Here is a 17434-nt window from a genome sequence, read left to right as displayed (position 1 = left end):
GGAACACAGAAGGGTCTATTCTTCCAGATAAACAGGACCTCCAGCACATGGTGGCCTCAGGCAACACTTGAATCAGAAAACACAAAGGTTGGGCTAAGAGAAGCACGATTTATACACATGCACAGCCACACACACCTCTGTAGAAATAAAGAAACAAAAGACTAATGTATCTTTTTTTTTAATTATCATTTTACAGCCCCCCCTTCTCTTTGATGACCACTTTCTCAGGCTACAGGAGACCAGGGAACAAAGTGGGGCCCAGGGCAACCCAATGAGGCTGCCAGGCGGGGAGAACAAGTCACAATTACAAATGATCACAACAATTAGCGCGGTACTTGGGAGAGGGCAGAGTGAGGAGGCCCAGCTCCTCAGGTCAGCAGGCCTATTTGGCTCTATTTGGCGGTGACCTTGCTCTGGAGCCGATGATATTCCTTCAGCCTGTAAACCAGATTCAAAACAAAGAAAAATGTAAATTAACAGTAACAACAGGCACTCAGCTCAATTAATCCAGGCAGGACCCGGGTGGCAGGCAGCTGTGTGTTAAGACGTCTGTGAAGTTGTCTTTTTCTTCTATCCACTCTCCCATCCTGGCCCCTCCTGCCCTCCAATCAGGGTAACGTAATTAATTTATCTTAAGGGGAAAACATGTTTGTCATTGTTGAAGACAAAGCATTTAACTGGCAATGGGAGAAAGCTAGAGGCCATTATGAAACCCCGGTGTGTGCTGGGCCATTTAAAAGGGTTTACAGAGTCATCAAACACAGAGGGCGTAGGAGCTGGGGGAGGAGGGGGGGACTGTGGGGCAGTGTCTCTCCATGTCTGAGGCGGCTCCAAGGACAAGAGCCTGGCTCTGGGGCAAAATGGTGGCTTTCTGCCCAGGGCATGTTGCTCTCACTTTCTTCCTGACCCCAAGGTCATGAGAAGGCAGTTAGTGATGAGGAACCCAGAACTGGACAGGCAGGCCTTCTGCTTCCTAGCTGCGTGACCCTGGACAAGTTACTTAACCACTCTGGGCTTGTGTCCAGAGAATTGCAAATTTGTGTAAGAATCTCAATTTGCTTACGAGGCACCTAGGACTGAGCCTGGGAGCAGCGGCTTAGTCTGCAGTAGCTGCTGGTAATGAAGGACCCTGCATGCCCTGGAGTACACTGGCCTTGGGCTGAGGGCACCTGCTGCTGGGTGCCAGGCTCTTCCTGTGAGCCGGGGTCTGGGCCCATGCTTGATTCCCACGGGCTCATATGGAACCGTCACTGCACCTGTGAGCAGGTGTGGCTAACACCCTCGCTGGGACTCCCAGAGGTTGGGAAGGGGTCTGCGGCTCTCCTGCAGAGCTAGGACTTAAAACCTGGACCTGAGCGACATCAGACAAAGCGGGTCTCCCCAGGGCTGGAGAGCCACGTGGCTGGGGTTTCCTGCTCGACCTTCAGCCCAGGGTCGGTGACATAACGGCTACTCTGCACCTCTAAGCTATTCCCTTGTCCACGCTGCCGGAAGAGGAGCTCCCGGTGGAGTCCTGTGCTGGAGGGCTGGGGTGCATGCCAGGGGCACAGGCAGGACCTGGAAGGAAGCTGGGACCCGAGTGCCCAGGCCCCACTGCACCTGTGGCTGTCACTGTCACAGATGCCGTCAGGCCCCCGGAGATGGAGTAGGCCGGGTTCCGAGCAGGCATGGAGGCCGCTGCGGGCAGACGGACAGGAAGGTGGGGTTTGTCCAGCAGGGCAGCGCCGCAGGGCAGAGCCTGTCCCCCTGCACCTGGGGGCTCTGAGAAGCTGGCAGGGCCAGAGCGACTCACCTGAGGGAGTTGATGTTGATGAAGCCGGTGGCATCCAGAGGCTCATAATCACCCTGCACGTTCATGCTGCAAGGAGGAAGGAGGGTAGAAGGCTGTCAGCCCGGGGGGCCTTGTCCCCAAGCCAGAAAGACCGCTGGGGCTGGGAGCGCCCAGGCCCCACCCCGGGCCAACACCCGGGCCTCTACGCTGGTCCCACGCCCTCCTGCACGTGGGCTTTTCTTCGGATTTCTATTGGATTCCAGAAGCCCTATTCTGGGCCGCGCACCAGGCTGGAGACAGGGTCCCAGGGTGCTCCCTGCAGCCTCTTCCCTGTGCCCAGGACAGGAGGCCGCCCAGGTCTCGGGTTAGGGCTCAGCCAGAGCCGACCCCAGAAACCTCCTCTAAGCCAGAGCTGCCATCTGCAAACCAAGGAACCATATCCCAGCACACTCTGCCCCCCGGGGCGGTGGGCTCAGAGAGGATCCCGGAAAAGTCGATGGCGTTCAGCGACCCCAAGGGGCACAGTGAGGCAGCTCCACGGCCTCTCTCAAGCTGCAAGGAAACCAACGGCACTTACAGCACCATCAGTTCAGCAAGTCACCTCTCCCCTTGTCTGTCCCCCAAGTCAGAGCCTCTCTAACCCACCCCATGCCTGGGCATCCACCGCCTGGACAGTGCCCGGTCACCTGCTGCTGGGTCCCCGCAGTCACCACCCTCCAGACGGACGGCCTTCATCTTCGGCTTCTCCCCTCCCGCCCACAATCCTTCAAGCCTGCAAACCAGGCCGGCTCTGCTGCCCCCCTGAGAGCCACACACAGGCTCTTGGACCCGCCCGCGGTCTGTGCTGTGAAGGCGGCCGACGGTGGCCACTCTCAGCGTCATTTGGCTCCGCAGGGAAGCATGGCTGGAACTGGCACAGAGTGAGCCCTCGCTTTGCTGACCTCGACTACTTCTTCATTCAGGCGTCTGGGCATTGATCAAATGCCCACCACCCAAGGCCAGGCTGGCACAGGCGGGAGTGGCATCCACCACAGACCCAGACACAGGCAATCCGTCACCCAGCACCTGCTTAACAACAGCACTGAGCACCATGGTCTCATGCCAACTCCACCAGCCACCGAGCTTCTGAGAGCACGGGGGTCCTGACATGCCCGCTCTGAACCAGTCCCTCGTCTTCGTCTGAAGAACTTCAACCTCAGGATGACCTCAGTCTCAAGGTGCTCCATGACAAGGAGGTGGCCTGTCCCCTCAGGAGCCCTCTTTGGAGAGTCGAATCTGGGGAGCGGGAGGAGGTGAGGGGCGGGAATTGTCACTTTGTGGGACTCTGAGGCTGTGCCTCTGGCTGGTTCTTGGTGGACTGCGGACTTTCTACTGGAAAAAAAAAAAAAAATGGGGTCTCTGCTCTGCCCTGCCAGGACCAGCGACTTGTGCAGGCCTCCTCGGGCCTTGCGGCTGGGACACGGAACGCTCCGGAAGTCAGCCCGCGCTCTGCTGCTCACTCCTTAACCCCCCCCCCCCGCCCATCCCCAGGGCTCAGATGCTGAGGCCACCAGGGCCAAGCTCCTGCAGGGGAGGAGGTGCCATGGCACCCCTCATGGAGGAAAGGCTGGGCCGAAGCAGACCAGCCTCCTCAAATCCTTTAACAGACCCTACCTGGGGGTGTAAGGGGACACGCATGCCCGCCTCCACAAACCAAGGCATAGGCTTGGCCAGGCGGCCTCACCCCCTCTGCATCTCCCCCGCTTTGCAAGGGCCCCGGACTCAGCCCGGGGTGGGGGGGGGGGGGAGGCGGCTGCGGAGCCCTCCCCTCCCCGTCCACAAGGCTCACTGTCCTTCGCCTCCACCCCTCTCAAGTCAAAAGAGATTCCTGCCGGGTGCAGTGGTGCACACCTGTAATCCCAGCAGCTCGAGGCTGAGGCAGGAGGATGGCAAGTTTGAGGCCAGCCTCAGCAAACTTAGTGAGACCCTGTCTCGAAGCAAAAAATAAAAAGGGTTGGGCATGCGGCTCAGTGGCAAAGCACCCCTGGGCTCAATCCCTGGTCCTAAACAACAACACCCCCCCCAAATTCTCCAACCCCATCCAAGGCGGGGCCCTTCTAGACGGCCCAAGCAACCCCTGCAAAGAGGGGCCTGCTGGGGACAGACTTGTCCCACGAGGCCACCAAGAGTTTCAAGAGGTGTTTCTGGGGAAAGAAAAACCTCTTTTTAAAATTGCGGTGTGGGGTGTGTTGCAGGGGAGGTGGAAAAAGAGTTCACAATGATTTTTTTCACCTCCCCTGACGGTCTGCAGAAAACCTCTGTGCTTTTATTTTTGCTCACTCGAGTGGCTCTGACCTGCTCTATAATTACGTTACTTTCTACCCACTGTGCCGCGGCATTTCCAGTTCTGCCACCTCTCGCGGCTTCCTCGCTGGTCCCCGCGACGCTGTCACTCAGGGGCTTTCAAGGCAGCGATGTAGAAATCAAAAAGAAAAGGGAAATGGTCGGAGACACAGTGAGAATAAATGCTTCTGCTTTTTTCTCTTTTTTCCCCCTTTCCCTTTTTACTTTATTCATTTAATCTCCCTGAGTGAGACTGTAAGGCTTAATGAAGGGTTGGACAGATTATTAGAGGCTGCTGATTGGGAGGGGGAGGGAAGAAAGAGCCAGAGAGAGAAAGAGAGAAGATAATTTGACATTTACCCCGACTGATCTAAACTGATTCGGTTATATTTATGGCTTACAAAGTGTTTAGGAAGATTGAAGGGGGGCAACCCAACATGGCAGAGAGAAGGGAAAGAACAAGATAATATTGACTGCTAAACAAAACTCGTACCTTAATTCCCAACCGGCCTCCAGGAGGGAAGAGCTGGCCTCAGCCTGAGCTGGGGCTCGCGAAGGGTGGGGCTGCCTGTCCCTCGGGTCACTCCCACCCCCGCTTTGCCCAGGTGACCTCTGAAGGGGACACCTGGCTCCCCGTGAAAACAGAGCCCTCAGGCGGGCTGCAAACCCAGGAGTGGAAAAGGCCAAGTCTCCCTGGACCCCAGGCTCCCGGCACGGCCTGGCCCTGGGTGGGGCAGCTCCTCTGGGTGGCCTCCCCTGGGCCCCCGCATGCCCGCCATGCTTCCGCGTCTTCAGCCCAGGTTTCTCCCCCTTGAGACCCGCCTGTCCCTGGCTGACTGGACGGTTCTGCAGGTTGCAGAACCTCAGGAGACCCCGTGTGCGTGAGCCTTCCTCAAGAGCATTCCCTGGACTGCGCGGTCCCTGCCACTGCATCCCCAGCTGCTCACCCAGCCCCGAAACCAGGACGCCTGGGCCTCCCACCTCCTTCACCTCCAAAGCCTTGTCAAATCTGTCTGCTCTGTTCCAGAGCCATCTACCTGGTCCAGCCTGCTAGCACCTCCCCTGGGTGCCCTGGCGCCTCCCCCGCTGCGCCTGCCCCACTGAAACCCGTTCTCCGGGGCAGCCAGGGTCCTCGAAGCACAGACCCTCCTTCCCTTTGGGACCTAGCCTCAGCCCCGCCAGCCCGGCGCCCGCTTCCTCACGCTCCTGTGGCCCTGGCTGTCCAGCTCTTCCCAGGCTCAAGACTTCTTTTTTTTTTTTTTTTTTTTTTTTTTTTTTTGGTACCAGGGACTGAACCCAGGCGCCCTTAACCACGGAGCCACATCCCAGCCCTTTTTATATCATTTTGAGACCGGGTCCTGCTAAGTTGCTTAGAGCCTCGCTTAGTTGCTGAGGCTGGCAGTGAACTCGAGATCCTCCCGCCTCAGCCTCCCGAGCCACTGGGATTACAGGCGTGGCCACCGAACCCTGCCAGCCTCAGGACTTGTGCAGAGTTCTCTTCCTGGACCCCACTGAAGTGCCTCCCGCTGCAGTTCCAACCGAGGCAGCGTCTCCCAGTTGTAGACTAGCGGCAGGACCCGGTCCTGCCTCCACACACCGCCCTTTCTCCTGGCGTGTTCCGGGGCCCAGGGAGCGGCCCCCACGACATCTCACGTGCAGCAGGCATGGTGTCGGACGTGTGCTCCGGCACAGGCTTGTGGGGGAAGCCGGTTAGATGCGACGCTGGACAGGAGGCCGGGGGCACCTACCTCACCAACTCCTCGTTGTAGAGAGACAGCGGCGACTCCCGGCCGAGGATGTACACCTGGCCCTTGAAGACGGACACCTGCACTTTCCCTTCCACCCGCTCCTGCGACTTGGCGATGCAGTGGCGGACAAACTCACACTCCGGGCTGTGCCAGAAACCTGCGGGAGGACACGGCCTCAGCCGGGGCAGCGGGAGGACCGGGCACAGGAGGGCAACCTTGCCCGATGGCCTGGGGCGCTGGCACAATGCACACCTGTAAACGACTAGAGGGACGTGCCCTCCCGCCCCTGTACTGGGATCCCGCGAGGCCGTGTGGTGAGCAGGTGGATTTTGTATCCCTGAAATGCTGTCCCTGCCTCAGAGTCAAGAGAGTGGCCACTGCTTCCTGCTGACACTTAGGGAGTGCCATGGCCCGGCGAGGGACCCTGGCTGTGGGGAGGGCAGGGGACCTCGGGACGGAGGCACATGCACCTGGGGCTGGGCAGGGCGGCTGCCCAGGTCAGCCAGAGGGTGTGCATGGCTGTCGTTGCCCTCCGCCTGCTTCCCCACCTGTGAGCGGGGGACAGTGCTACCGCTGGCAAAAGCCAGGCCTGGGTGGGCAGGCCCCAGGGTCACTGACGCCTTCTCTACAGCTGCTGGCCTTGCAGAAAGCAGAGGCCGCAGGCCAGCCCTTCCCCTGGACCAGCTCCTGGCCTCCTCACGAAGTGGGGCTCAGGGAGGTGACAAGTTCTCCAAGCAGCACGGGGCCAGCGGGGGCCTGGACTCTGCCTCCCTGATAACCCGGAGCTTTCCTCTCCATGGCTGGAATAGCAGGAGGGGCCACAACCCCCCGGAGCTCCAGGCGCTCAGTCCCCCTCATCCTGGGCCTCGTGGCTGACTCGAGCCGCCTCCTGTCTCTGCTGAGGAAGGCGAGGACCAAGGTGCGGGCGGGTGGCCATGGCGGGGCTGGGGAGGGACAGCACTGGGAGTAGAGTTTCTCTGAAACGGAGCTGGGAAGGTGGGCCCACCTGGGGCAGATGCAGGGCCAGATGGCGAGTGATCCCCGCACTGATAAAGGACTGGGTCAGCCCAGGGCCTGCCGCTATTGTTGCGCCCGGCCTGGGAGCACCTGCTGCAGCTCGGCTCTCCGTGGGAAAGGGGCGGGCCTCTGGGACGGGTTCTGGGCTTGCAGAGGTGTGGGGAGGCCAGGCAGGGAGGAAGGGGTTGGTTCCTCGCTCTGCAGGGTCCTGCCAGTTAAGATCCCCTCCCAGCCCCACCCTGACACGTGACCCAACCTCCCTGTGACTTGGTTTTCTCATCTGCCCAATGAGAGACTAACTGCTCTCCAGGGTGGTGCAGTCAGAGAGTGAGCCCAGGGCACTGAAACTTTGCTTTGCAGTCTGAACACCAGGACCACTGCCAGCTTTTACTGTATACAGGGAGGCAGAGGACCAGAGAGGGAAAGAGTGTGTCCGAAGCTGCACAGCAAGACCATGGAAGAGCCCAGTTTGATGGAGCACTCTTAAGTCGAGTTCAGGGCTTTCCCAACATACCACTGGAGCCCCATGGGAGGGGACAGTGTCCCCTCCCCTCTGTCTTTCTCAGTTGGGATAATTAGCCCATTAAATTCCCAGTCTGGAAGACAGGTGGAGATGGAGCTAGAGATAGTGCAGACAGCGATCAGCGTGGGAGCAACTGGCCAGGCTTTATCTCCTGCCCCCTACACAGGGGTCTTCGGCTCAGGTTTCTTTTCCCAGTGGACCTGGCCTGGGATGGGGACAGTGAACCTGGCCCAAGCTGCATGGGGGAGATCCTGCCTGTCCTGGCCTGTGACTGTGCTGTGGGCGGGGCCTGGGGCCCAGCTGCAGAGGCTCCCCTCCCAGGCCCCGGGAGGACCTGCCAAGCTCTCCGCACACATGATCTTTCTACCTGGGACTCTGCAAGCTGTACACTGTACCCATTTCACTGCTGAAGAAACCAAGGCGAGGGGTGAGGAGGTGAGCTACGCCACCAGGTGACATGCTTCCTTGCCTCCTCCAGGGAACTGCAGCTGGGGTCCTGCAGGGAGACCAGGACATCTGGAACCAGGGGAGGAGGAGAGGGAGCTGTCCAGACAGGTAGGCGGTGGTCACAGAAGTCAGGCCATGTAGGAGAGGGGCCGGGACTCGTGAAGGGCCTCAGTCTACCCTCTGTGCCCCAAGGCCACGGGGCACCAGGGACTCCAGGTGCTACACAGCATGGTGGCTCTGCAGACGAGCCAGACAGAACTAGGAAGAAAGCCCGGCTGCCTTGGCCTGACACCCAATTTGCAGCAGGGGAAACGGAGGCTCAGGGAGGAAGGCCGTCCACCCAGCCAGAGGCCCGACCGCTCAGAATCCACCCCACCCTGATGGGAAGATGGACAGCGTCCATGTGCTTGGCCCTCCTGTGGCGCCTCACGGACACAAGAGGATCTCCACTCTTCAGACCAGAAGCCGAGGCACAGGGAGGGAAGGTGGTGTGAGGGCCAGGCTGGGGCGCCACATCCAATGGCTGCTGCTGGAGGCTGCTGCGATGCCCGGGGGCCTGAACGTCGCAGGACCTGGGCAAAGCTAATGCCAGCCAGAACTACCAGGGATAAGCCTCCACCCCCCGCCCCTCTCCGCCACCCTGGTTTTGTTTCTGTTCAAATCTCCGAACAGCTGTGCCTCATTTTGGGATTTAAAGGGCTCCTCGCTGGGTGACAGACTCAACCTGGGCGATGTGGCCTAGAGGCACGGGGCCGCAGCCAGGGGCCAAGCCGGGCCCAGACACCCAGGGCTCCCCTGTCCTTGCTGGGGCACCCTGACCACTTCTTGATAAGGGCTCCCTGGGACCCACCAGAGTGCCCGAGAGCTTGGTGTCTGAGGTCAGCCTGTCCTGAGTTCAAGGTCACCACAGCTCAGCCTTCATGACCCCCCGGATGCATGTATGGCTGCCTGGGCCTCAGTTTCCTGCCTCCGTGTAGCTGTGGTTAGGTAACGCCCTGGGTCCCGGTTCAGGGCCTGGCAGCAAGCAAGCAGGGGAAGCGGCACCAGGGCTGTGCCTGATGGCCCCTCCTGGTCTCTACGGACACCCCCTGAGAGCAGGGCCAGGTGCTCTCTCCTCTGCAGCACCCCGCCACATCTTAATGACGCTCCCACTCCGTAACCAAAATCCACCTTGCAGCGCTGAAACCCTGTGGTGCTCCAGCGCCCGCAGGAAACAATAGCATTTAAACACCTGTACCTGGCAAGGGGTGTCAGCTCCAAGGCTGCCTGGAACAACAGGGTGAGAAAAGACTCCGGCAAACAGTCCCGCCCTCCTGAAACTCTGGGATGAGCTACCAGGTGTCTTGGAGGGGCGGGGGAGAGAGGAGTGGAGTTTAGCTCAGGGACCCATGAGTGCCTTTACCCACCTGCCTGAGCTCCAGCCCCCAAAGATGTCAAGGTCACCCTCAGGCAGCAGCCTTTCACCCAACAGCTCACGGGGGCTGTTGCAAGTGATTCCATAAACCCGGGGCGTGTCACTGTTACACACTGAGGGTCAGAAAACATTTTCTGTGTGTGGACAGAAGGTTCATGCTTTAGGCTCTGGGGTCCTTTGGTTTCTCCACACTTTTGGACAGTCAGGTATGATGATGCACACCTGTAATCCTGGCAACTCTGGAGGCTGAGGCAGGAGGATCACAAGTTTGAGGTCAGCCTCAGCAACTTATGGAGGGCCTAAGCAACTGAGTGAGAATCTGTTTCAAAATAAAAATACATTAAAAAAAGGGCTTGGGGGTGTAGCTCAGTGGGAAAGTACCCATGGGTTCAATCCCCATCCCTAGGGTCAAAAATAAATAAATAAAATAAAAGTGTAAAAACTACTATTAGTTCATGGGCTGAACAAAAACAGGAGACGGCAGGATTTGGCTCCAACACTGCCTCTTGGGAACCCTGATGTACAACACGGGACTCAGGAGGCCTGATTCCAACTCAGTGCCGTTGGCAGGGCGCGGGACGGGGTCTGCTCGCCTGGAAGGTGGGTGCTAATGTCACCTGCTAACTCTCCCCCTTGTGGGCTGGGCTCGGGCCCGTGGCCACTGCAGTCAAGATGGTCAAGATCTAGCTCCTGGTTTATAGGTGGCACACACCTAGAAGCCCCAGAAACTCAGGAGGCTGAGGCAGAAGGATCACAAGTTCAAGGCCAGCCTCAGCAACTTAGTGAGACCCTCTCTCAAAATTAAACACAAAGGGCTGGGGATGCGGCTCAGGAGGGCTTGCCGAGCACCTGAGGTCCGGGTTCCACGCTGGGCCAGGCTGGATTCTTGGTCCAGCCTCCCCCTTGGGCAGTAAGCAGAGTGGCCCCAGGTCCTGCCTGGGGAGTCTGCCGTGGGGGAGACCCAGCGGGGCCACTTCTGATTAGGTCATTTGGAACAAACTCCCTCTCTAAGCCTCTGTTTCCTCAGCTATGATACAATGAGCTACAGACTTCCTGGGAGACACCAGGACCGTGGGATGTCCGGTGCCCCCCACGGCACCCAGCACCCAGCCCATGCGGCCGCATAGGAATGAGATGTGACCGTTCCCTGGCCTGGCTCCATCTTACCAATCCCAGGGGGAGGCGGCCCTGCCTTGGGAACCCCTCCCTCAGTGCTCCCTGGCAAGGGGCTGGCGGCCTCTCTTCTACCTGCCTCCCCTGCCCTGCTACGCCCCTCAGTCTGCAGCGGGCGGTGGGCCTGGCTGTCCGGGTTGGGGGTGTGGGGACGGCGGTCGCACGCACCAGTGTACACCAGCTCCGCGAATTTCAGGCCCAGGCCCTGCTTGATTTTGCGCACCTCCCGATCCATGGTGAAGGCCTCGATGTCTAAATGAGCCTGGTAGAGGATGGTCCCTGCTGGGGTCTCGTAGATACCTAGCCATTTTTCCAGGCAGGGGGAAAAGGAGAAAAAAGAGAGAAACACATGAAACCCAAACTGTCAGCAAATGACAAAAAAAAAAAAAAATAATAATGACTCATCTGACAGGAGACAAGCCAGTCGGACCCATTCACTCCCAGCTTGCTGCAAAATGCGTCTGTCATTATGCTCATGCTGGGGCCACGACAGTCCACTCTGCGGCTTGTGGAGAAAATGTCTAGATGCCCCCCTTTGAAGAGGCCCGCAGACGTTGGAAAATGACAGGGTTTCGGAGCAGCTCCCCCCTTCCCAATGCATGCCCACCGGCCCGCAGCTGAAAACCTGTAATTAAACCAACCACGGAGGAGCCCAGGGCCCCAAATATCCCTTCCTCCCTTTCTCCGGGGAGGGGCACGGCTGCACACATGCACACACGTACACCTGTGTGCACATACGTGCATCTCCTGTGAGCGGTTCCTGGCACATGGCTCTCCAGAGTCTGCTGGGATGGCCTGGGGCCTGAGCGAGCACCTGGGCTGGCCCCACTGTACAGATGGGGAAACTGAGCCCTCGAGAAGGGATTATCCAAGGCAGAGTTAGGAGCCCCCGAGTCTCTGACAGGTGCTATCTGCTGCCCTGTGGGCCAAATGGCCCTGGAGACCCAAATCCAGAGGGTCAAGGGCACAGGACCTTGCTCAAACCTCCCCTATCAACCTGCTTGGGCAGGTGGTCTCCACAGTAATGTGGAAGTGCCTGTCCCTGGACTGGGCTGGGTTCCTGGGAAGGTCTCCTCAGTAGCATCCCACTACACTTGAGGACAGGGAGACAGTAAGAGGAGGACCATCCTTCTCACCTGACCTAGGCCCCTTCTTGGACCAGCAGTGTGGACTCTGCCCTGTGCCTGCTGTTCTGACAGGAGGACCAGTGGCCGCCCGCCACAGCTCCCTTCCTCCCGCCACACAACAATACTAAAGAGGCATGTTTCCAGTCACCCTGGAGATGTACCCATCCTCTCTGCGCACGCACAAGGAGACACAAGCACCCTAAGAGAGGATCGGCGAACACACTGTGGTCCATCCACACCAGGAACACCATCCAGCTTGAAAAGGAGGGACGCTCTGCACCGGCTGTGGCAGGGAAGGACCCAGGACGTCAGTCAGGCACACGCTAAGGACGGATCCTGCAGGGCGCTACTTACACGCAGCCCCTAGTGCAGCACATGCAGAGACAGAAAGGAGCTGCCAGGGGCTGCGGGAGGGCGAGGGGCTCAGGGTCTAATTGGGACAGAGTTTCAGCTTTGCAAGGCGGGAAGTCCTGCTGGTGGTCGGTGGTGGCGGCTGCTTGACTCTGAATGTCACTGAACTGTGTGCTCACAATGAGTTAAAATGGTACTTTTTGTTATGCAAATTTCATTATAGTTATAAAAAACTCAAAAAACAACCCACTTTATGAGACCAAACTAAACTAGCAGGGAGAACGCTTTTAACTGTGGAAGCCAAAGGGGGTGCGGGGAAGGCTATCGGATGAGCTTCCCGGTGGCGAAGCTGAAGTTTCTGAGAACTCCTCCCGGCCCCATGTGGAGCCTGAGTCTCTGAAGTGAAGGCCTGGTCAACCCCGCCCTGCTGGCTTTCAGCTGGGGACTGGCCAGAGGCCCAGCACAGAGGAGAGAAGGCCGGCCTGCGGTGGAGCCGAGTCCCTCCCCAAACCCTGATGGCACATAAAACTCCACTGCTGGTACATAAATCCCTGGACCGGCCAAGGCACCGAGTTTACAGAAAAGACGGAAGTCCCAGGAGGGCAGCGACTTGCAGGCCGGCGGGCTGGGCGGGCAGCAGCTCAGTCTCCCGTCTTGGTTCCAGGTCACTCTCTGGCCCGCAACAAGTGATATAGTCAGAGCACGAAGGAAACACCCAGGTGTGAGGTTTCAGGCGACACGTGGGTGAGACCCACACAGAGACCAGGGACTCGTCTGATTATCATGTGCCACAGATGACCCCCCATTTTACTGTGGAGGCCCCGGCTCTTGGGCAATCCCCACCATCCTGTCTGCTTGTGACATGTGAAGGGAAGATGGCCCTGCCAACACCCCCAAGCCCATGCACATGGCTCAAGCCCTCGACTCCCTTGGGACACATCATCCCTTTTGTAAATATGTTCAAACAGTTTCCTGCATCCACCTGTGCAGAGGCTCAGAGCTGCAAGGTAGAGAGGGGCAGAAGGCTGATGGAGGGAGAGGCAGAGGAATGGCCCAGAAAGGCCACCTGCCTGAGAACAGGGGACACGAGAGCTCACACAGAGCCGGGGCCACTCCTTGGGGGACAGGATGGCTCCACATATAAGTGGCTCCAAGCCACCAAGTCCACTGCCTAATGGCCCAGAAAGTGAGAGTGCAGGAAGGTCGGGAACACCTGCCTCCAAAACAGCAGACATGCTGACAGGCTCAAGGCGACCTTTCAGTCACCCTCGGACCTTCACCACCAAGAACGGCGCCATTTCCCAGGAGCCCCCACGGGCACCAGGCCTGCAAAGCTGGCATCGTCTTGTCTGGCACAAACAGCGACTGGATACTCACTGGGTCTGAATCAGGCCTTCCAGTGATTTTTTTTTTTTTTGTACATTTTGGAAACCAACCTCCAGAAACCTGCAAAGCTGTGCTTACACTAGTCACAGGTAGGGGTGACAGCCCGTCCTGGCAGGTCAGCAGCGGGAGCCCTCTGCAGCTTCAGCTCCTGGGACTCAGGCAGGCTCCCTGCGCTGCTCTCCTTGGCTGGGCAGACTGTAAGGCACAGGCTGAGCTGTGTTTGCAGCGCTGGGGCTGGAACTGGATGCCTTACAACTCACCCCTTTACAGAGAGGGCCCAGCTTGGCTTTGCTGAGTGACCCTGGCCCCTCTTAGCACCCTCTCTGAGCCCCAGGGGGCAAACAGAAAGGTTGCCAGTTTCCGCTGCTCTCACATTCCAGCTTCCTCTGAGACCTGTCTGGAAGGTGGGCGCTCCTGAAACCCTACAAGCCATGCATACTGATGGGTTTTCCCTAGGAATACCATGGGCCAAGCCCATGGCATTATTTCCCCACTGGCCAGAGAGGGGAGAACACAGGTGGTGTCCAGGGTTCAACAGAGAGCTTTGACTTGCCTATGGTCCCCCAGTTACTGGCCCACAACAGGTGTCCCCAGCAAAACAAGGCCAGCAGCCCCAGGAACCAACGGTTCCCAGCGGGCAGTGGGGCTGGCAGCGCCACCTCCTCCTGAGCCCCTGGAACAGCCCAGGAAGGGTCCTGGGCTGCAGGGAAAGCTGAAGCCCTGAAACACACCAGCCCAATTATCCTCGCGCCTTTCCCTACAAGGTGTGAAAGTTAATTGTGACTGATCAAAAACCTGGTTTTTAGGCTGCTGCTGGTGCATGCGCGTGTGCGTGTGCGTGTGCGTGTGCGTGCATTTTAAAGCTCTCCTCTCTCTGCAGGGATGGGGAGCTCAGATGATTTCTGTGTGTTTCTTCTGGGAAAGAAAAAATGACTTAAAAAAATCGGTGACAGAAACCTGATGCTAAAAGACGATGGGTTTGGGGCTTTTGACAGTCGGCATACAAACCACTGCGCAAAAGGAAGGAGGACATGACAGCTGAGCCTCGGCGTCGCGCGGAGGAGACAACAGACATCTTCGGAGTGACACGCACAGCGCTCCAAGTGTCTATTTTCAACTCCCCGTGTTTACAGGGAAGACAGGGGTGTCAGCACCGCTCTGCGGAGCAGCTTCAATCACACCGTAATTACTGCCAAGAGGTGGGGGAGGCGAGGAAGGAGGACGAGGAGCCGGGGGCGGCAGGGGGGCGAGTGGACCGCGGAGGAAGAGGTGGGGACACACAGCTGCTGCGGCTTACGTTCTTCTCATCAGCCCCGAGGCTGCCAGGTTGGCCTGCCGAGCAATTTGGAAGAATTGAGAGGGGTCTGCCCAGCTCGTCGGGGCGGTGGGTGTTAGGGCACCTGGGCCAGAGGGATCTGGAAAGGCCAGGGCAAGGGGGGTTGGCCAGAGCCCAGGGCTCCCCTCTTGGTACCAGGGCCAAGGCCGGAGGCGGTTGCCATGGTGATGGGAGGCCAGTCAGGGTGGTGCCTAGCCACCCTCTGTGCTCCTGGCGCCTGTCCTGGAAACAGGGTGGGTCTCTGAGGATGGCCACTGCAGGCCACTGGGACAACAGAACGCTCTGCTTCACAGGTTACCTACACTCTGCTGCATCTGGAATGTTCCAGCTGAGCAGAGCCTCTGGGAGAGCTGAACAGGTGGGCAGGCCGGTTGGGTAAGTTGGTGGGCAGCCCTGCTTCCTTCCTGACAGGAAAGTGGAGGAGTAAGGAGGAAGCGAGACAGGAGGGGGAAGGAAAGAGGGAAGCAACCCGAGGGGAAGAGCAGAGGAAGCAGACCAGAGGAGCCGGAGGAAGAGGGGAGACCAGGCAGAGAGGGGAAGGTGGAGGGGCCAGTGGGGAGAGGAGGGGAGGGAGGGAGCAGAGCTGGGAGGACGGGACAGGGCTGGCTGGAGGGGTCTGGGGCCAGAGAGGAGGGAAGGTGAGCCGAAGGACAAGCCGCCCCTTCCGGCTTCCCTCCTGCCTGCCTCCCCCTCTCCTCCCCACTGATTTCATTTACTTCACTTAATTAGCCCCCCTCCAGAGTTAAAAAGATAATGTGATAATGGCGATGTGAACAGCCACAATACAGCGAAAGCCACTCCATCTGCAGCTTCCCCAGCCCTGTCCCTGACCCCATGGCCCCTAGCGCCTGCTGACCACACCAGCCCAGGCCCAGGGACCTGGCGCCGCCAACTCCCTACACCCCCCCCCCCCCAGAAAAAAAACAAGTCCTTAACGAATTTCAATTATGAGCTTTGTAAAATCAATACAAATGACATTTTCCCCTGTACACGGAGATACGGACAATAGCACCTTCCTGCACTGCCCACGATATAATTGACGATTAACAGCATCTCTCATTTCTGTACACCTACAAACACCTCATCGCGGGGAATCCGCAACGCCCTGATTTATTGTCTCTGTTCCCGCTTTCTCACAGAGAAATATTTGGAGTGGAGAAATAAAAACATGCACTTCCCTGAAATCACCAAGAGATAGGAAAATAAGCAAGCTAGACCTTCGGGAGGGAAATGGTGACCTCCGAAGGCTGGAGTCCCAAAGAGGGACAGCAACTTGCCAAAGGTCAAGCAGCAGCTCCTTGGAACTAGAATCCTGATTTCCTTTCCAAGGACGAGGCGGCTGTCAGACTAAATCCTGTTCTTTTAGGGACAGTCCCCCAGAGGTGCACACTATACAGGGGCCGAACGAGGGCTGACCTCTAGAGACATTTTCCTCTGTGAGTGATAAGGAGCCGAGGGGCTGGGACAAACTGATGATGCCATGACTCTGCCTTTCTAGGGGGGCAATGCCCCAGTCTACACCCAGACACAACCTCGACCCAGTTCACAGGTGAAGTCAAGGTTCAGGACGCGGGGTTGCTTCCCCAGTGGTAAAGGAGCAGGACTCGGATCTGGTGCAAAGCCTTGATCTACTTGGTGCCATGACTCATGCCTGTAATCCCAGCAGCTCTGGTGGCTGAGGCAGAAGGATCTCGAATTTGAGGCCAGTCTCAGCAACTTAGTGAGGCTGTAGGTAACTTAGCAAGATAAAATAAATAATAAAAATAAAAAGGACTGGGGATGTAGCTCAGTGGTTAAGCACCCCTGGGTTCAATCCCCTGGTACCAAAACAAACAACAGGAAACAAACAAACAAGCAAAACAAACCTTGACTCTCAACACTGGCTTGTCCATTTGCCTCCCCAGGTCTCCAGGGCCATGGCCCCCATCCCACCCACCACTCTGGGAAGTCTCCTGCTGTCCCCTCTCATTTGACCAGATGAGGTCTGCTGACCCGCTCTGGAGTCGTCCCAGCGATAGTGCCCTCAGTACGGTTCTGCTCCCCCACCCAGCAGGATGCCATTTCCTGATTGTAACAATGATCGATTCACTGTGCCTGCCAGCACCACTAGGCCACATCTGGAGTCAAAGGGAGAGTGCCACGATGGATTAGTGATGCCTGCCATGGGCAAGGCATGCACAGTGGTCAGTGGACATGCCTGAGCCCCACTGAGCACGCCCAGAGGGCCTAGGCTGCATGCCTGCTCCGTCGGCAGCCCCAAAGCACTGGCCCCATCTGTGCAGCCGGCTTCCTCTCCGGGTTTCTCCTGGCCCTCCTCCCCTGCCTGTCTTGTCCTGCTGGGCCTGGACTGGGAGCAAGCCCTCTCCCCTGCTGGCCCTGGGTTTCCCCATCTGGAAAGTGAGGTGCTGGCCTCTGGTCCCCAAGGTCCCGCCAGCTGCCTCTGGAGGACACCCATTGTGCCAGCTCCCAAGGGCAGGTGGAGACAAAGGGACACTTAATCAGATGTTAAATAGGTGAAGAGACAAAGGTGAGCCAGGATAAAAGGGAACAGCTAATTAGCGACATTGTTCTCCACAAGGCCTTCCCAAGAGTGCTTCAATTAGGTGGCTTCCCAGGAATAATAGCTGTGAGGAGGAGGAGACCCCAGGGGAGGCAAAGACCATGCTCCAGGCCCTTCCCCACACCTTCTGAGAGCAACGAGCAGGCTGGACCCTCCCAGCCTCAGGGTCTCCACATCACACTTGGGGAAACTGAGCCCGGAGAGAGGTCCAAGGCCACTGTGTAAGGCTGGGCAAACCCGGGTCAAGAGCCCCAGACAC

The 17434-nt window shown here is 58.3% G+C and overlaps 1 protein-coding gene across 2 annotated transcripts in view; it reads right to left on the bottom strand.

Moving 5' to 3' along the window:
• Positions 1 to 343: 343 nt before the first annotated feature.
• Positions 344 to 17434, bottom strand: part of ASS1 (argininosuccinate synthase 1) — a 46086-nt gene continuing 28995 nt past the window's right edge. For both annotated transcript variants that reach the window (XM_079111771.1, XM_079111770.1), the window contains 4 exons: positions 10584 to 10715; positions 5842 to 5998; positions 1793 to 1858; positions 344 to 438 (listed from right to left, as the gene is read on the bottom strand). In XM_079111771.1, coding sequence (XP_078967897.1) covers positions 393 to 438; positions 1793 to 1858; positions 5842 to 5998; positions 10584 to 10715 — 401 coding nt within the window. In that variant the 3' untranslated portion in view covers positions 344 to 392. The remainder of the gene's footprint in view (positions 439 to 1792; positions 1859 to 5841; positions 5999 to 10583; positions 10716 to 17434) is intronic.

Source organism: Sciurus vulgaris (genome assembly GCF_902686455.1).
Source record: "Sciurus vulgaris genome assembly, chromosome: 15".
NCBI lineage: Eukaryota > Metazoa > Chordata > Mammalia > Rodentia > Sciuridae > Sciurus > Sciurus vulgaris.
The sequence above is the reverse complement of the archived record's forward strand: the minus strand, read 5'-3'. Positions and strand labels throughout refer to the sequence as shown.